Here is a 20,967-nt window from a genome sequence, read left to right on the forward strand (position 1 = left end):
ATATATATATATATATAAGTGTTTATATCTCCTCCATTGGTTTTAATCCTAACATGTAATTAAAAAATAATACTAATAATTGTCTATGTCATTGTTCTGCATGCACACTGACACTGAGTGTTTCTACTGAAGGGTTTGGATGATTAAGGACGTTTTGAAGTTGCAGATTTAGTTTACACAACTCTAAGAATGGAGATCAGTGTCAAACTTAAGGCTCAGGGGCCAAATCTGGCCATTTTGAGCATCTGATTTGTCCCAGGAGAAAATGCAAATTACCAACTAATTCAGTTGTGGATATCTCAGTCTCTCCAAATACACAAATTCAGTGAAACTCCACAATATTTACAGGGTCACAGTTTTCTGCTTATATCACATGATGTCTGTCATTGTTTTTTTTTTTTTCTCAAATTGCTGAAAGAAATCTTGACTTTTTTTTTTTTTTTTTTTCAAACTCCTGCAATTTTCTTCAAATTATTCCACAAAATACGTAAAAATTGGTCACAAAATCATGCACTTTTAAAGTGGATATCCTACATGGACTGATATGTGCCACTTATTGCTTGCACCTATACTTTATATATCATTTATATGTGAAAAGTCTAAAATCTGTGGCCTACGTGAGGTCAAACTGCTCCGTATTTGGCCTCTGAACTGAAATGAGTTTGACAACCCTGATGAAATATAAGGTAAGTAATACATTAGTGAGTTTGTCAATCTTTACATAGACTTACAGTCACTCTCTATGCCACACATGTGGGATTAAGTCCTGTATTAAGTAACAGCCTTTAGGTCATTAGTTGTACAGAAGCTGTAAAATAATATATTCTTTTTAATTCTCTCATGTACAGTTTAAGTGCTTAGTTCTTGCTGAATATATCTTTAGCTTCTCTAAGATTTATTTTCCCATCCTAACTTCTTGTTTTGAGAAATGTCTCCTCCTAGTGATGAGTCCTGCTACTACACAAGTTTACATTCTTCTCATATTTAGTTCCTTGTGAGGTAAAGATTCCTGTCACAGCGCCCCCCACTGTTTATTAAAGTACTCTGCACTAAAGAATTGTTGAGCAGATGCAGCCACACTAGAAATAAAAAAAGTGGACCCATTATTTATAATTTATTTACTTATTTATTACTGCAATATTGCATACATACAAAGTATCAAGAAAGCTACAAAATATCTACTATTGTCGAGAAGGCATCATAATGTTACAGAGCAAAGACAATGACCACAAAATAAACATAGCAGAGCTTCTTTTCTCTCCGTGAGCTCCCCCAGAAAATGAAATATGTCACGTTTTGTACCAGGAAAAGTCAATATATCATTTTCTTTTTAAACAAAGCACCCTTTTCTTTTACAAATAAAAGTAAAAATATTCACACAAAACCCAAAATGAGTGTATGACAGCTATGGGAGGTACTGTACATGTACCAACTCTTTTAAAAAAATACAAGCAAGAGTCTGCTTTTAGTAGGTGCTGATCACGCGTACGAAATATGGTTTCCCAATTCAACGATCAACTGAAAAGTCGTGCCATCAAAGGCGACGGTCTAATCTTTTTTAAAAAATTGTGTTAAAACATCCAATAGTTCCAGTAGTGCAGCATTAACACGGTCGCCATCTTTCCTGGGCTGAACACATACAAACATCTCCATCACAAAAACAAGTACGACTGTTATACAAGAACAGTAAGAAACATGAACAGTTCACTACGTATTGAAGAAAAGTCAACATACACACAGAGAAAACATGAGGAAATGACTGTGGAGGAAATACTGAATGATTTCACATCGATCTGTCTCTACCAAAGATCATTGTCTGCAAATATTTAGAGCTTTTTCTGATAAAAACGAGGAAATTATGTAAGAAATAGTGTTTTACTAGAATTAGCTTCAAAATCTTAAAAAAACAGCAATCTTTTTTTTTTTTAGCATCTTTAATTATTTAATACATGTTTCCTCTTCAGACTGAAGTTATTGAGACATTTGCTTCTGTACAGATTCCTTCTTACTGTGTGTGAGGACCAGGCAATATTCCTGTTTCCATCACTTTTTATTGAACAAACACTTGAACCTGCAAGTGTGCGAGAAGCCGTGTTTTTAGTGAAACATTCGGTCAGCAGATGTGAGAGGCCACAAAATGTCTTTCAGACACTTTTTGACGCGTGTCGTGACCTCAATAGAAAATAAATGAATCTATCTCAGTAACCATCCTCTATTACTGTCATAAATGTCCTTTCAAAGGCAATGTGGTGAACGGTCTCACGCTGTGATTTAGCCAGTGTTCATTTTGACCACACATTTTGATTAGGTCAAAATTTAGTCATCAGGACTATTTTAGTTCTAGTTTTAGTCAACTAAATGACATTCATATTTTCCTATCCATCCGTTTTCCGACCCGCTTGCTTATTTTATTATAATCGACTAAAATATAAAGCATGAGAGTTTTTACTTTCAAAAACGATGACATTATCATTCATTAATCCGATATTGGACGATATGAATGTTTGTAAATGTGCACAGACAGAACTGATGTGATCAATGTGTAAGAACACATTTATATGAGTTCTGATCGGATTTTATCCCATGTGACAAAATTATGGTTTTGTGTTCATTAGTAGACAAAAATATATTTAATTAGTCAGTCTATTAATTTAAACTTAAAAAATGTCGTCAACGAAAAATATGACAACATTTTTTTAGTCCACACAATAACACTGGATTTAACAATATCAAATCTTTAAAATCCAGCCTGAACGTTTGAAAACTGGATTGACTAAACCCAAGGCACTTCCTTGCTACCATGCAGGAATAAAAAGGATTGAATCTCTGTGTTTTTGGTCTTAATGAACAAGGCAAGCAGTCTGTGTTAAGTGTACACGTGCAGTAAAAGGCAGATGTTTCCGAAAACACAACAGCGATAAAAAAACAAAAAAAAAAAACGTAATTTTATCCAAACAAGGGTTTTAAGGAGTGGACCAATTATAGTGAAGTTACGGCATTTGTCAATTTTGACTGGTTCTTAGACAAAACTGGTTTGAACTGGTAAAAAAAAAAAAAAAAGGTAATGTTAGCGTTTATCATAAGGCACTGAACACATGCTTTGGCAGGTTGTCTCGTGCTTTTTTCGTACACAATGCAACAACATGACGAGTTTTCCCATGTGGAGATCACAGTTTTAGTGGCATGCTTTGGAGCGCACACAGCTTGTGAGTTTTAAGGCTGGGGATCAGTGTAGGCCATGGTAAACTTGTGAATTCATCTCAGGACGAGCCCTCAGAGAAAAGACATTCCCAGTCTGTGTAAGGGGGAGAAAAGCATGCTGTCGAGTCACCATTGATTTCTGGTTTTTTTTTTTTCTCTCAATCCACAGAGGAAAAAAAAAAGAATCTATGAGTCAAGCACACGATGAAAAACAAAGTGCTGTGTCAGTCCATTTAGAGTCACGATGGTGGACAGACTCTTTACACTTCCTATTGTATTCCACGATGGAAAAACTGCTGTGGGTGTCTCAAACATGGAGTGTCAACACTAAATGTTGAGGTTTTTTTGAAAGAAAGTATTGTTGCGCAATCCACATCTACCTCCATGCTGTGTGTATGGTGTAAGTTAGTGTTGCTTCTTTGGAAAATCTATTGGCTGGGAGTCTGTATATTAACAAATGATGATGAAGTACATACAAAGTAACACACTCACATTACACACGGAATAGATCAGACCAGGCCCCTGATAGCAGGAACCTGCATATCGCTTTTTTTTTTTTAGCCTACGCCACTGAATAAGACAACAGATAGTTCCATTTTAAAGGGACTCATAAAACCTAAGAACAGCCACATTATTTTTTTTTTTTAACTTAAACAATTTAAAGTAATAATTATCATAATTCCACTTTAAACCACTGCAATTTACAGCTGCAGTCCATGAAACAAACACATATCAAAACTAATACATAGCAGATGACTTCACCTGAAAAGACTTAAACGTAGAGGCACTGCCACTTTGATTTTGTTTGTTGTCTCTGAGAAAGGAGGAGTGTGAGTTTGAGGGACCACGGAGCCCATCATTCCTTTACTAGTCTGTAGATGTGATGCTGGGCGCCGTGCTCACTGTTAGACACTTCAAACACACACGCCATACATAGCAACGTCTCCTGGGTGTCCCTGTTCGTCACCACCTGCAGGAGAGAACAGGCACTTTGTCATTAGAAAGCACGTTACCGAGAATAGTTTGAGTGAATTAAAAAAATAAATAAAAAAAATCCTTTATTTTGTAGTTCTATAATAATACCACTAGAGAGCAGTATGATGTGGCCTTTACAGACATCAGAAGAGACGATTACTTGCACTGTTGAGAAAAATCTTTGTCACAACTGATTCCAAGTAGATCAATCGATCAACAGCAGAGTTTAACACACTGTTATATATATATATACAGATATTAAGATGCCTAATCATCTTAATATATTTATGCATACATGCTCACATACAGCTATGTATGCATATTTTGTGCAATATTACAGTTTTTAAAAAAATATGTTTTTTGTCTCTCTCTCTCTCCCGGTGCAATAATAATATGCATAAACATCTATTAATGCTAAACATGTGCATTAGCGCTATGTGCAATAACATTAGCACCCAGGCTAGGGGCAAGGTGCAATTTATTATTTAAAACAAAATATTAGCACATTTGCACTTCAGCACTAAATTGTCTGCCTTATACACTTTATGGCCTTATGGTCACTTTATTTCTGATCTGTCTTGAGCAAAATGTTGTTATATTTGAGTCTTTGCATTTTATTGTACTGTCCATGATGTCTGATTTTGGTGTCGTCTGTTTATATATTTATTTATTATTTTAATGTCATTTTTGGTGCACACAACATTAACCTGCCGGGTGCTACAGAAAAAATGAAAACAAATAAATGATGAAGCCATGATGAGGCGTGCTGGGACAAGCACCGACTTGGTTCTTTGTGCAACTCATCTGGTTGTCACACTTTTCGTTACAAAACACGTTGAAATCTGGAAAGCCTTTTGATACGTGCTTTCTTTTTCTTTTTAAAAACAAATACATGTGTAATAACTATATTACGATCAGCATGTGGTGACAACACTTTGTAGGTGAAATAAATACGTACTCATATTTTTCCTTTTTTTCCCCCCAAGTATTTCGAATATTTGAAAACTCCTGAGAAAAGAAAACGAGTATGACTCCTTTTCTTATTCTCATGGTCACGCCTTTAGTACATGTGTCCCTTTTTTCTGTTCATATCACTTCCATTGGTCCATGTGTGAGTATGTTTTCATCACTGATAAGAGAAATCAGAAGTTTTAGTGTTGTTTTTTCTTTACTCCTCATATAAGTGGTGAAATAAAGGTGTATCTTTAGGAAACGTACATTTAAAAACCTGCTAAAGTGGTCAAACATAGTGTGGTGCCTAAAGTCTTCATCTCTGATTGTACTAAGAGTACATTTATTCATTTAAAAAGACACTCAAACCGGTTTATAGTTCATTTAATTTAGAACTAATCTTAGTAGCAGAAGCTTGTTTGCGGTTTTGTAGAGCAAATCTCCACCTGTGTCTGTATTCATTGTGTTGCTTTTCTCAGTCATGATGAATGAGACTTTACGACCCCATGTGATGACTAATAACAGGAGTTCCTGCCCTCTCTTATCCTCCCTTTCCCAGCAGATAATGAGGCCGCTCTGCACTGCCTTTCATCCGCTGTGGTATGACAGGAATGTGAGATCAGGGAGAGGAACCCATCTCAAAGCTGGAAACCAGCAACAACACACACCCCGACAGCCATGAGGAGAAGAATGAGCGGCCTGCAGAGGGAGGTTGTCCTCTCAGGTCAGAGAGGTGATCATTACCAATAAGATTGTGAAGTTCTCCAGCACGCTGTTCATCATATATTTCTCCGGCAGATGTTTTAGCTTGTGGATGAAGTTGATCATGTATTCACACATGGGCGACCGACTTATCCTGTAGACAAAACGTCCGTTCTCGAACCGTGCGTATTCCGTCTGAGGAGAGAGACGTTCCACATCAGACACATCAGGGGAGGAATCTAAAGTCAATCTTCTGTTGTCATTACAGTTTCAGTTCATACCTCCACTTTCTCCACCACCTGTTTGCCGAAGGAACAAACTTTTGTCGAACACGTGATTGTCATGTTTTCTGAGCTCTCGTACTGACTTGTGACTCCATAAAAAGATCCTGTCTCATCCTGAATGTTGCAGTTCAAGTCGGCCTGAGGGAGAGGACCAACACAGCATGATTAAAAAAACTGAGATACCTTAAAGCAGAACTAAGTCACTTTTTCACCTTAATAAATCCTCCTCGTAGTCCCTGACACGTGTTTATGGGGTGATTGGGGGGTCTTTCATCCCCCCTGCTGTCTCTGGTCAGAAAACTTTCCCTGCCTCCGACCCGGTACCAGTCTCGCAGCTCTGTTCTCGTTCTCATGACAACACGTACTGCTTTACGACAGCCCAATACACACTAAAGGTGTGTTCACACCGAATGTGACTGTAGCAACTGCAGTCGCTTGAACACAGTGGTGCTTTTTGGTCACTCCAGTGACGTCATTACCAGGGAATAATTGTGTGTGTGTGTGTGTGTGTGTGTGTGTGTGTACGCAGCAGGGTGACTGGGAGACATCTGGCTGATCACTTCCCGTATCATAAACAGCGCCGCTTCTACGGTATAAATGGTCAACTTATAAAATGCATAAATGGCTTATCTTTGACTCCTTGTAAATACATATGTAGAAGCAGGTGTGTTGCTGCAGTAAACCGCTACGCAGCGTGTAGCATCACATGAAGCTGCTTGTCATGTTTATAGTTGAATGCAGATCGAGTGGCTAGTAAATAAAGTTGAGTTATTAAAGGAACTTGCCTAAGATCATTCTACATGTGCACTAATGAATTCATTAGTGTCGGCAGCAATAGGTTCAGGATTAAAGAGAGATCCGCTTTATTTAGGCTCAGGCCATATGCTAACGGCTACGGGTCGGGTCTAACTTCGTCCAACTTTAAAGGTCTGATTAATACTACTTGTGTTCAGAGGAAGTGTCTCATTTTGGGTGATTGCAAAACTACAGCGCCATCTATTGGCCTGGCATGTATACTGCATTGTTTTTTTTAGCTTCCGCGGATTGTTTTGAAAACGTTGCCGTTTGAATGCGGAACTTTGTGGAAACAAAAACAGAAACAGAAGCAAAACGTTGTCCTGTAAACAGGGCCTTAGTGTGCAGTAAACGGTCTTTAATCAACTCTGTCAGATTATGTGTCTGACAGAGTTAAAAACTCACCAATAACCTCTTAATGTGCTAATATATTATTTGTGATACAGAGGAGGATAAAAAGACAACACTGCTAATGTCACAAACAATGATTCATTAACACAATCATTTCAGACATTGTTTTTTGAGAGAAGCAGACGTTTAAAATGTTCCTTTGAATTTTCTGCTGCACATTGACAACGTTTTAACTAAAACAGCTTCATGTGGGCCTACTCAGTACAACGTTAACGTTTTCAGGATACAGTGAAATTGCAAATTAAGATTAAATATTGTATTTGAATAAATGTTACAAAATACTATTACTGCTGAAACTTTAGGTGTGTTTGACAGAAATGAGACAAATCAGTTTTAAGAACAAAAATGTTTTATTGACGTTTGTATTAGGCCCGGGCAATATATCGAGAGTCAAGATATATCAAGTTTTCTGTTTTGGCGATATAGAAAATTACAATCGCCTATATCAATACATTTATTTTTTTATAGCTCCTTTTGTCTTAAAATACTTGTTTTAGGAAAAGCCAAAAGCGGCACGTATTGTGCAGCTTTTTGTTAATAAATCAGTCTGTGTGGCATTTTGCATCAGCACAGTTTACCCAGAATGGCTTTTCTGGTCTGACTTTATGTGAATTAAAAAATATCGAGATTTATATCGTATATCGTCATTTTGAGAAAAAATATTGAGACATTCGTTTTGGTCCATATCGCATAGTCCTACATTCGCTTTTATTCAGCACCTGTTCTTTATTAATGTAATGGAACAGGTATGTTAATGAACATGTGTTAAACATAAATCTCAAAAGTATCTAATAAACATTAAATAAATAAATACATACATATATTATGTTATGGTAAAAACAAAGAATGGGTTTCTGAGGTTGAATCAGTCTGTTCGGGGAGGGTAGCCTCTCCATGCCCCCAACATCCTGTTCATTATGGTCACAATAAGAGACAGTGGTCTCCGACAACATTCTCCTCCTTCATTAAGTAAAGCAGTTATTCGGTCATTATTGTGCAGATTCTTTCATTTGAAATTTAGATTCGTCGGTGACTTCAAAAGGAATTTGAGAGGATTTGGTCCCTGTGCATATGTTTGTACTTTGTTGACTGCCTCTAGTTAGCATTTTGCAATGGGGGGGAAATGCACACAATTGTGAACAGCCATTATGAGCGCTACCAGGTCACGCCATTGTTTGGAGATAATAAAGCAAATTAGAATGTGCTTTGATCAAACGCTCTCCAGCAATGCATATCTAAACATATCAGAGTGCATTTAGGAGACACGATTACATCCAGTCTCTCAATACAAACCTGAACGACATCCAGCCACAAAACTGTACAATATACACAACCCAACATGGGTACGACACAAGGCTGAATTATCTTTCAAATTTCATTTGGTGCATACATTTCAACAAAAGCAGATTATATAAACTCACCCAGAATTTGATGAGAAAAAATGAATTTTGCTGTCCTTTTCCATAAAGCTCCTTCAGTCCTCCTTTCTTTTCAGGAAATTTATCATAAATCTGACGAATGTCCACAGATTCCAGCAAAGCATCGTTGTAAGAGTAATTTGTCTGCCCGATGTGAACAAACAGGTGCTTATTGTACTGAAAGTAAAGGTGAAAACAGATAATCACATTCTCAATGCATTGCTTGAAAAGTCGAAAAAAAGGCAATTACATACAATTTATGCAGAATGGTAGTTAATAAGGGAGGGAAGTGATTACAGCAAAATATACTGAAGAAAAGACCACGTTACACACATTACATAGTTTGTGAGATTGAGTTAAAATAATAATAAAAAAGAGGCTCTGGTTGCTAAGTAAAAATGTACATAAAGTTACTGTCAACGATTTTGGATATTTTCTGGAGATACTTATTATTGTAAGAATTCTGATCCCATATTGATATCAGTCCGATATCAGCAACAACAACAAAAAAGTATCGGATCATATTGGCCTGGATGTAAAATCTCTGATCCAATATATATTGTTTTTAGTGTATTTATTGTTCTGGGTCCTCAAATTTATTTTTTTAAATTGTCTTTATTCATTTTTGGAATATTCTAATATTTAGGGTTAATTAATGGGTCAGTTTTTCTCGTACCTACTGTTGCTGACTCTAGTTCGGAGTAATTTCACTTGATCAATCATGTATTATCCATGCTGATATTGTATCGGATCAATATCGGTATCGATAAACACTCAAAGATGCAATATCAGTATCATATTGGGAGTGAAGACGTTGTATCAGGACACCCCTAGCTACTACTATTATACTATCTCTAATCCAGTGGTCCCCAACCACTGGTCCGTAGATCAGTGTTTCCCAAATAAGGGTACGTGTACCCCTAGGGGTAGGAAAGGGCACTACAGTGGGTACTTGAGAGAGAGAGAGTGGAAAATTAACAAATAAAGGGTCAGTCTTGGTCCCACCCCAGGCGTGAGATGACCAGAAATTATAGAAACTATTGGAATAAATCTATTCAGAACTCACTAAATCAGTGTTTTTCAACCTTGGAGTTGGAACCCCATGTGGGGTCGCCTGAAATTTCCGAAAAATTAAAATAGATTTTAAAAATAAATTTTGTAATAATTATTCTTTTTTGTTTTTTTAATGAACAACACACAATGTTAAACAACTGCATTCCTATGCTTTCACTTTGTGAAAGATACACCTAGTTATATATATATATATATATATATATATATATGTAATGTCTTGGGGGTCGCCCGAAACATTTCTTGATATTGGGGTCACGATCCAAAAAAAGGTTGGTAAATACTGACTGCACTAAATACTGTTTCTTTCCACTTATTTACAAAGTGAGATTCTTTAAAATGTGTGTTATCACGAGTTCATTCCATCTTTATGCTCTATTTTTGTAATCTTTATTGTTTTTAAATAGTTTTCTAAGCAAAATGTTGTAGTCAGACAAAGGGGTACTATTCAGAAATAATTGAAAGGGGGACTTGAGGCAAAAAAGTTTGAAAACCACTGCCGTAGACCATTTGGTACCAGGCTGCAAAGGAATAATGAAGTTTTGTAAAATGTAAACAGAAAACAGTATTGTATTTTGATTAGTATTTTATTTTTTTAAATTGAGAAAGCTGTATGAATTCTTTAAAAAAAAAAAATTAAAAAAAAACCTTTAATCCATTAAACAGGAGCACCCTGAAAGAGTAGAGCCAGAATAGAGCCATCCATCCAAAAGGGTAGAGTGACTTACTCTGAAACCTTGAAACTAAACTGGCCTTTAGATGACCTTACTTTCTTTCATTCTAAAACCAATATTATGAGTCGGGAGAACATACAAAAATAAAAACTGAGTCATCATGCCTGTGATTTATGACTATTTTCTTTTAATACTATTGTTTGTCTACATAAAAAGGTAGACAAACAATGCCATTAAAAGCATGGCTTCCAAGCAGCTGATTAATCATTCTTTCTGAAGAGTTTTGAGCTCTTTGTTGTAGTTTTAAGCTGGACCTCGCCTCTCTAAGCTTGTTTTGGCCTCCTGTCTGCTGCCTGGGAATGTGTCCCAGTGAATTCATGGAGAAAACACTGATAAGAAGTGGGAACGAACACCCTGGGATAGTAAAATTTCATGCTTTGCTCACCGAGTCTGGATCTCTCTGCTGCTCCAGGAAGGCGGAGAACTCCACCAGTCGGAGTTTGGATGTGCCAATAGAGCGGCCATGCCATGCTGGTGCGGTGGGGGTTGGAACTGATGTCGGCTCATAACCTGTCATAAAAAGAAGCACAAATGTATCCTTCTGCTGTAGTCATTACAGTGTCAGAAATTAGCGAGGGCCACGGGCCATTTTGCCCTCAATTTAGCCAAGAATTCCCCCCAAAACCTTGTTTCACTGGCCAAAATTGCCTCCAAATTTTTTGTCAACAACTTAGTATTCATGAGACATAATGTATATATAAATTTCTTTAGAAAGTGTAGGTCTCTTAAACTTACATTATACTTCTATTGGTTTTTAAGGTTATCTTTTGTGTAATATTTACAGGCTGTTAAGAGCTAAATAAACCCATCCTTTCCCTACATCTGTCTTCTTCTTTCTGTAATAGCTACCGTACTACGGTACGTACAAACCTATCTGAATAAGAAAGGGTGAGATTTTCTATTATTTGCATTGTGCAGTTTAATCTATAATAATATCATAGCGTAAAGTATGTTTTTTCCATGGCCCCCGATCATTTTCAAAACGGGAGCATTTTTTAGACCACGGGGGCCAAATTACCCCCATAATATTTTCTATTTTTCATAACCTGAGTCTTTATACGTGAATTACATTGATCTTACAGTGGAGGGGGTGGGGGTTCTCATCGGGACTGTCCTACAACAATATTTTAGGGGAAACACTGATTTCCATTAGACTATGATGTCATCTCTCCTGTCTAAATGGAACATGTAATTCCTCAAAATCTATCTGTTTCTTAAGCCTTCCTCACTTTGGATTCTTTATTTATTTTAGGACAGTTGACAGCTACACTTCCAAACAAACCTTAGGACCACACGGCTTTGTTTCAAACGTACAGCCCCTCAACCCCACTCAAAAACGAAACAAAATGACATGAAAAGCAATATAATTTCACTTAAACAACCTACATAACAATGTTTTACTGCTGTGCTAATGCGTATCTGTTTTTCAAAGCACAATGTGTGCCGTGGCATTAAAAAGCCTAAATAAGTCTGTACAACACTGTGCCAGCTTCTTCAGTCTAAGAACCACTTGTACAGCTTGTGATTTTCTTTACGAGCTATAGAAGAGTTTGTAAATTCTCACTTGAAATGGTTGTGACTGCTGGTTGGATGGGATAGGGTTGCTGGGAGAAAGGCTTGATGCTGCAGGAAGAAAATAGTAATTAACGCACAACAAAAATACTGTATTTTTATAATGGAATTGTTGTTTTGTATAATTTGCCTAAACTTACTCATGTGAAGATCCTGGCTGACCAGTAGATATCATCCCCTGCCATAGCTAGAGAAATAGAATGGAAACGATCGACACAAATCAGCCAATTTTGAGCAGCTGTGAGCAACAAGATCAGAATTGCTTCCAGCTCAATGTTCAGTGGATGTTGTTATCTGGACTATGGATCCTTTTGATCATGTGCTTATCTGATAGCAGCAATTGTGCAAAGCCATGGTGTGTAATGTGATTTGTCCAGAGCGATAGTGTGTTTGGCCCGATTGTGTCTCTTATTGTAGCTGGACGGGGTGGATCAATAGCTGGGTGGCAGGACAGCTCTTACCCCTGCTCCAGGAAAGGCTGGTCGAGGGATGCCTGGCAGGCCCAGCTTGTTGTGAATAGCCGTGGCAGAAACAATCTGAGCTGAGGACATGGAGGCCATGCTCTGGAGGGCTTTGTCCTTTACGGCTTGGTCCTTCAACAACAGTCACAAAAAAGGCTTAGCATTCACAGAGGGAGAGGAGGGGGGCATGTAGCCCAGGTCTCAACAACAACAGGCTGAAAACATCACCAAGATCAGCAACAACAGCAAACAAACAAGCGGGTTAAAAGAAGCAGCGTCAGCGATGCTATGCTAAGGCTCTTTTCAAAAGGTATGTGCTCAACAACGCCAGCCAAGTTCCAATGTATGGTAGCAGTGGTATGCAGTAAGAGGAGTCATTGTTGACTAATCCCACAATGCATCACTTTTTTAGAAACGTGTTCAGGAGCATTTTTTTTTTTTATCAAGGACGATATGGTCTTTACATCAAACGTGAAAAAAATGCATTTTCCACAGTCAAAGCATTTTTGTTGCTTTATGTTTGATGTAAAGACTACGAAGGACAGAAACTTATTAAGTGTTGAAACACTGCTTAGTTCATTTTCCTTATTATTATATATTCCTTATACAAATCTATACACAGAATTATGATTTCAGTGGTTCATTATAAAACGTCTGCTCTATATTTTGCTGTGTGGAATTCTCTCTCTTGAAAACATTTGTTATTTCTACTCAATTCCTAAAATATTTTTGCAGCCGACACAAATCAGAGATGAAAGTAACAGGTTACAAGTACTCACGCTACTGTAACTGAGTTGCTTTTATGGGTACTAGTACTTTTTTTTGAGTATATTTCTAAATCAGTCATTTTACTTGTACTTAAGTATGTTTTAAAAGAAGTAAAGTACTTCATTACATTTCTACACTCGACAGTTACTGAGTAAATAAATGTAATGCACGGCGCCAAAACAGCATTGAATGTTATTTTTTTTCCTCCGTTTTAGTTTATAAATGTATCTGTACTTAGAGCCTATGATTTATTTTTTTTTTAATATATATTCTGAATTAAATTCATTGGTGTTATTTCATTTAAAAAAAGAATTGTAAAAACATTTTATTTTATACAGATGCTTTTTTAAATTAAGTTCCAATTGTGCAAGATTTGGTCTCTTCCTTTTTAAATTTATACATGAGATGTTTACTGTATGCAAGGAAACCGTGGCAAGATTTATTACCAAAAATAAAAAGTAAGGAATGAAAGTAACTAGTAACTTTTACTTTGAGTACTATTTCATTCAGCTACTTTTTACTTGTACTTGAGTATTTTATGTGGGACTTACTTGTACTTGAGTACAATTTCATGAATGAAGCGACAGTATTTCTACTTGAGTAGAATACATCAGTACTCTTCACACCTCTGATAGTAAAAAAAAAACAAACTCATGCAGGTTCACTGGAGACAGAAGCTACAGCTAAGCATGCTGGCAGTGGCAGTGGTGATGTCTGTGAAGCTACAGCATGCTAACACACACAACATCAATATATAAAGCAGAAAGCACATCATAAAGGGAAGTTTGAACTTACCATACTTGTAACCTGAAAGCATAAAAACAGAGATTTACCGTGTTACATATAAGCTATGCATGAGAACATTAGCTTTGCACTTTCAGCCACCAGATAAATACATAGATGTGTCAACCAGGAAATATTAAAACCTATATTTTCATTGATTAGGAAGCCTAACAAGGAAACCAATAGATAGGAAAGAAATTAGATGATAGATATTTGTTTTTAGTGTATTTTAATCCAATGATTTATGAGTCAAATAGTGCAGCTACAACCTTCAATGCATTAGCATTTCTGCTAATGCATTTAAATTTTTCAAATTTTCCCTTGAAAATTAAAACTGAAATGTAATTTCTTTTGTCATTTCAATTAAATTGCACAATGAGCAACCTTGAAGAAAATAAAAATGCAGTTTGGTTTATTCATTATTCATTTTATTTACGAGTTAAAAAATGCAGCTATATTCTGAAAATAAAAAAGCATTTCTGTTGATCCATTTCAAATTGAATGATGGTAAAGATATGCATCCATAGGTGTCAACACAAAAAAACTAAATTATCTCTGCGGCAAAAGTCATGTTTATTAAAAGTTTTCACTGACTGATCAGTAGTCAACCCTAGACACAAAACAACAGAGCAGCATTGCAAGGACTAATGACTGTAATTTCAGTAAAATGCCACCAATAGCAGGCAGAGATGCCTCCTAAAAAGAAGGGCACACTTGTATTCCTCTTTACCATTGAGCTCTAATTTGATTTAAAGGAGATGAAACAGGGGATTCATACAAAGGATGAATGGTCCTTATTTTGTGCTGAATACTGGAAGCAGAGCAAGGCATACATACAGTATATGAACATACAAGAAAAAAAAAATGGTACACACGAGTGGAGTGTCCTAAGCATTTCATTGTCGAACATTAAATTACAGGTCAGTATTATTCAAGATTAGTTCTTCCACAATGCTCCGCTCCAAATTTAATACGTTGCCCTGAAAAGATTTCTCCTGTGGTTTTTAGCAGATTTCACTATTTCTGAAATAAGTGCCAGGTCTGCGCTGAAATGACGACATCTGAACGGAGAAAAAGAAAAACGACTGACAGCCAGGGCATTGTGAAAGGCTTGAGTTATCAACAGATTGATGGAAAGAACAAGAAAGCAGAGGGCATTTCAGAAACAGCCAGCTTTACAGCCTTTCTCTGCTCTGAATGTGCACCACTGAGCCTTTGACAGCAGGGGACCGTAGGGTTACAGTGTCAAAGGAAGTGGAATCTCCTCTTCATTTCTTAAACACAGACCCTTGCTTTGCCATGCCGCCTTAAAATAAAAAAAAAAAAAAAATCAAATCTGCCTTGTAAAGAAATATACGCAGAGAAGCACCACTCACCAACAGCCAATGCCAGCATGCTTTTTGATGTGTGCAGAATTCAATTTGAGGTTTACAGTGAAAAATAAAACATTAAAGAGAGTATAAGCAGATAAAACAGCAAGTGATACAAAGACAAAGCACAGGTCAGAAGAAGACAACAACAAGAAGCTCAGCCTCTGCAAAGGTAAAAACAACCCAAAGCAACTGTTATATTTTTAAATCCATGAATATTTTCACTGGATTTTAATTATTTTTCTGTTGGCAGGATTACGTCAAAAACACTTTAACCAAAAAGTTAATAAACTGATTGTGGATCAGTTTCAAAAATCTAAAAATCCCTCTCTCTCATCATAGGCAAAATTAAAAAAAAAAAACAACTTGTATCTTGGTTCATCATGACTGACTGATCTTTATGTTATTTGACTCAGTTATGTTGGGTTGGTTCCTCAGAGCGTAGACTGAGTCATCTAAACATGTCATATCACACAAGCTCCAAAAAAATCACCTGCACGGACACATGAGAGCAGTCCCTCCATCAGTGACACTGACTGAACCTTTTGTATTTTATCATTTTTAATGGCAATACTTTGACGTTAATTATACAAATAAAACCTTACAAATAATAAATACTTATAATAATTAGTTCTACTTTTTAAAAATAGTACATACAATCAAACAGATTTTTCAGTTATAATTAATAGTAACTGTTTTAAGAGCTCAAAAAGCTCTTAGAATACTTGGTTCTTGCTGTTGAAGAAGCAGATATTTGTACCTCTGTGTATTTTACTAATCAAACACAACCAGGGTAAATATTCATAATTAACACTTGGTCACCAATGACCGGCTAAACCTCTCTGTGTGTTTCAAACATTTGACACATCAGGCCACATTGAAGGTGTCATATGTGACTGTATAGACTAATATGTGTCTTTCTTATGAGCCATAATGGCCTTTGTCAGCGACTTTGATTAATAGGTCTGTGCTTTGGATCTGCACTATAATTCATTTCTTGGTAGGTTCAAGGTAAAAACAGCTTCTCTTTTTTGCCATGGTAAATACTTCACATTTCTGCAATTTGTGATTTTATTAGCATACATGTGGCTTTGCATGGGGTTGATCAATCAATTGTTAAAGCCTATTATTAAGCTTGAATCAATTCATTTAATTGATTAGAGAAATCCCGCTGTTACAGGTTTTTAAGGTACTAGGTTATTGTTGCTATAAAAGGTTACAGAACCTGCTCAGAATCAATGCCAATAAATGTTTTACCAGCAAACTGACAGACATGGAGGCATGTCTTTTAAATGAAGGAGTGTAAAGTTAGAATATTTTGCACTTTCCAAGTGTCAAAGACATTTTTGACATGCTTTATGCATGTAATTGTAAAAACTATCAGGTAGAATGTAGAATTTAAGTTTTTAACTCTTGAATTCCTGCAATGCAATTTTTCAAATGTTATCTCTGACACTTTTGTAGTATCTCGCTGATGAAAAAGGTGTTGTTACTGATTTAGGGTTCATACAGGTTGCAAATGGCTGCAGATTGGAACAAAGTGGAGCGGAGAGGAACAGCATCTCAGAGCATGGGTTTTAGAAGACTGCGAGAGCAGTGAGAGGTTAGGAAACATGATCAGTGGGAAAAAAACTAATTGACGGAGAATGAATCCGAGCACCAGACATTCACTCTGTCACCACAGGAAACAGGAAGTAAAGACGCACAGCAACCAACAAGCAAAACAAAAAAAAAAAGCAGAAAAGCGCATACCTTTAGCTTGGAATGAAACTCACGAGATTTCCTTCTGGCAAGAACCTGAATGTGACTAGACACCTGCGGGGTAGGGGAGAAGGGGAAAACAAAGGAAGAGCCTGTAACCATGGCAATGAAAAGCCCCCTGCAACTGGGCCAAGCCAGACGTACCTTAATGGCAGCTTGGATTTCTCGAACTTTCTTTCTTGCTAAGACCTGCATGTGACTAGACACCTCCATTAAAACAGAGAAAAAGGAAAATAAAAAACAAGAAAAAAAAAATGGTACAATGTGGATTTATTTGTTTAAACATGATCCAGGAAGTGAAACAAAGGCACCTCCAATCCACAAAGCAAGCTAACAGCCAATGATTTCATCAGCTAAGTGAACTGATTAAAGAGGACACAGGCCTCCTTAGCACACATTAAAAGCATGCAGATGTTAATCTGGTGTGCTGGAAAATGTCCTGCTGATACTGCAGCTATATGTTGGGGGCAAAACGGGCAGTTATTTTACATGTCACAAAAAATGTATTAGCATTACCTTTATTAACCATAGAAACCATAACCAAATTGGTTAGGTTAGAGACTCAAACCAATGTCCCAGGGGACCTAACTTACCTTCATCCGGATGACTGCTTAGTTAATGAATAATCTTTTAAATATACCTGAATCTGTTTTTTTCTTTGTTATTATGAATTTTATATTTTGATAAGCACATTGAGATGACTTTGTTGTAATTTGCTCTATACAATAAAAGTTAAATTGAATTGAATCCAAGCTATTCATCATAAGTATTACCAATCCTACATTGGTAACTGAAGAACATTAATTAAGTTCCACATACTTTTGTAAAAAAAACACTAGATTTTTGTTGATACAATCTATCAAATCCACCCCCCACACGTCCACTCATCCACACACACAAGCAGGTAATTTCCTGCTTTAGGTGACAATCAGTCAGCCTTTGGGAAGCACACTGGCAAAATGACAATGGATAAATCAAACACACAGGAATCTTAGAAGCAACACACTGTTTTTACATCAGCGAGCTGGCTCTTCAAACTTGTTAACACTGTACACATAGGCCTGTACTATGAAGCTGGATTTCCTCTATTCTGTGTGCTATACTATGACGCTGGTTAACTTGTCACTGAGGTAAAACACCATGGTAACTTAGGCTGGTCGGGAGTAGGTTAAGTTGTGGATAACAGATCAGTGAGTATAGAAGCACCGTCTCCTGACCAATCAGTTCTCTTGGAAAATGACCTGTGCATTCTTAGCAGATCCTGGTTGGTGCAAATCTGACAGCAGTGCTTAGGAAAGAACCCCATGACATCCTATAGGAAAGATGTAGATTTTCATCTGATAGACTGACCAACAATTTTCAGCTGATGCGGTCATACATTGCAAATGTACTGCATTGCAGTCGGGCGCTCACGTACTGCAGACTGAATGCATGACCCTGAGGTTTTTATCCACAGGTAGATTAATCAATCAATCAATCAATCAAACACATTATAATAATAATTAATGTCGGTACTTTTCTCATAAATATGCTTATGGTGTCTTATAATCCCATGTGGGATGGGTCGTAAGACATGACATGAAATGTATTCATTCATTCATAGGTACTTCTATGCACGCTGTTTGCGGCGCTGAGAACCAAATTCCCTGCCCACTTGTCCATACATTCAATCAGAAAGGGGTTTTATGTAATAGACAGCAGGTGAGATAATACAGGCTGTAAAATAAAAACTATGTCCACCTTATGATGTCAGCATACAGCGTTAGATACTGAACCCAAAATGAGGCGGATACGTGAATTGAAAAATGTATGTGCCTCCTTAGAGTGTGTCTATTCATATGATCTAATGAATTAATATTGTATAATTTCACAAATGTACACATTAACAGTCTACAATTATCTGCTAGCATCCCTTCCTTCCTGCTTCTGCTGCAGCAACTGTGTAGTTTTTGGCCTGAATTATGGATTTTAATTATTCATAATTTATCAAAATTATTCGAAATTGTGATGTATATATTTCTCTGCACGGTGCCTCTGTGTTTGTGATTGGTCAGACGCAGCAAAGTCCGCCCCTTCTATGTGAGCGCGCACGCATCCAGGCTGAAAACACATTGTTTAAAGCTGCTATACGGAGTTTCTGAGAAACGTCTTGATGTCCCGCCCTAAATGGCCTCATTTCCTCCCACTGCCTCTGCCAATCTACCAGAAGCCACGCCTCTACTTTTCTCCATGCGCATCGCGGGACATAACTTAGCATCGGGTCGCATCGATATACTGTAGTTCTATGGGTTGGGTAAGAGCCAAAATCATATTTACATGTTTGCTGTTGTGACGCGTGGCCTTGTTTCCATGCACAGTCTCAAAAACAGGAAGTCAAAGCTTATTGGCTGGGTGGACTCGGCGATCATTTCCATTTGTATAGGACAAAGGAGGGACTTATCTACATTAATGTATATGAATGACCACAGGCAGTACACCATAGTTAAAGACTCGTTGGGTATTTTTTCACATTTCAAAAGAATGATACATATACTCAGAAACTCCGGATATCAGCTTTAAGTCAACGTGTTGATAGCCCGTTTCGTAGCATAGCTGCTCTGGGATTGTGAATGTTTGGTTAGATGAAGCCCACTAACGGAGAAATATCCTGTATATATTTATCCAGCTTCGTAGTACAGGCCCATGTAGTGTTTAAAATAAATAAACAGCATCGTGTTCTGATGAGAAGTTCTGTTGAAATAATGTGTGAAAATTCTTTTGAAAAGCCAGTCGATTATGTCTTTTGTTTCAACTCATTGGAAAAACCTAAAAGATACCAGTTTGAAACATACAATACAAATATTATATATAATTATATCACAGCACATATTTACAAATAAAAAAAAATGATATGTAAACTCTACTGCACCAAGATTTGAAAGCAAAATCAAGATTTTACATTATATACAACACATGATATACAGTAATCACTACAAATAAAGGGTCACTTAGTGATTGGAACTCACTATTACTATAACTAACAGTATCCTGGTTTATCTACATATGAACTTGAATGCAAAGTCTCAAAAGCCCAAAAAGCTAATGTAAATAATAAAAACACTGAATGTGAACAGAAGTTGCCAATTGCATATCAATATGAGTTTAATCATGCAGTTATAGTCAGTAGGCAATTTGAGGGGGGGATGTGTGTATAAGTGGATAACAAGATGCATCCCCCTTGTTAAAAAAATAAATACAAATTGTCTACTGGTTATACTTATATAATATATCGGTGTTGGCAGAAAGATTCTTTAAATTTGTTATTAAAATTTTGATTCACTTTCCTGTAAAATAACAATCACAGCCCTCATTTTATGTTCACACTTGGGTCCTGTTGTAGAGCTGAGCAGTTTGAGCAGTTACCAGTTTATGAGCCGTAGTGGTTGAGGATCCCTCAACGCTAACACCGTTAGTCATAAAGCTCATTTAGTTTAATATATTTTTAGTTCTTAACAGTTCCCATCGAGCAGTGGCACATGTTTTGCTGTGCCAACTGAACAACAGAGGCTAAATCTCTCATTTAATTATTGGTAAAGAAATTAGATTATTTATATTATTTATGTAAAGTAATAATATATTCTTATAAATCATATTACAGTTCATTAATTTAATTATATTTCATATATAATATAATTAATTATATATATTCACTATATATTAGTACATCATAT

The 20,967-nt window shown here is 36.6% G+C and overlaps 1 protein-coding gene across 7 annotated transcripts in view; it reads right to left on the reverse strand.

Moving 5' to 3' along the window:
- Positions 1-3,151: 3,151 nt before the first annotated feature.
- Positions 3,152-20,967, reverse strand: part of tead1b (TEA domain family member 1b) — a 61,373-nt gene continuing 43,557 nt past the window's right edge. Inside the window, exons 4-14 of one of the 7 annotated variants that reach the window (XR_003676302.1) lie at positions 17,249-17,464; positions 14,139-14,150; positions 12,576-12,707; positions 12,255-12,301; positions 12,107-12,165; positions 10,928-11,052; positions 8,741-8,914; positions 6,111-6,251; positions 5,872-6,024; positions 3,964-4,171; positions 3,152-3,295 (exon numbers count right to left, since the gene is read on the reverse strand). Coding sequence is in view for 6 of the 7 variants with exons in the window: in XM_028477190.1 (XP_028332991.1) it covers positions 4,058-4,171; positions 5,872-6,024; positions 6,111-6,251; positions 8,741-8,914; positions 10,928-11,052; positions 12,107-12,165; positions 12,255-12,301; positions 12,576-12,707; positions 14,139-14,150; positions 17,249-17,464 (1,173 nt within the window). In the remaining variant the exon portion in view is untranslated. Of the gene's footprint in view, positions 4,172-5,871; positions 6,025-6,110; positions 6,252-8,740; positions 8,915-10,927; positions 11,053-12,106; positions 12,166-12,254; positions 12,302-12,575; positions 12,708-14,138; positions 14,151-17,248; positions 17,465-20,967 lie in introns of those variants that run through there. The other 6 variants (XM_028477199.1, XM_028477235.1, XM_028477190.1 and 3 more) reach the window with 6 other exon arrangements.

This window comes from Gouania willdenowi, chromosome 3 (assembly GCF_900634775.1).
Source record: "Gouania willdenowi chromosome 3, fGouWil2.1, whole genome shotgun sequence".
Taxonomy (NCBI): domain Eukaryota; kingdom Metazoa; phylum Chordata; class Actinopteri; order Blenniiformes; family Gobiesocidae; genus Gouania; species Gouania willdenowi.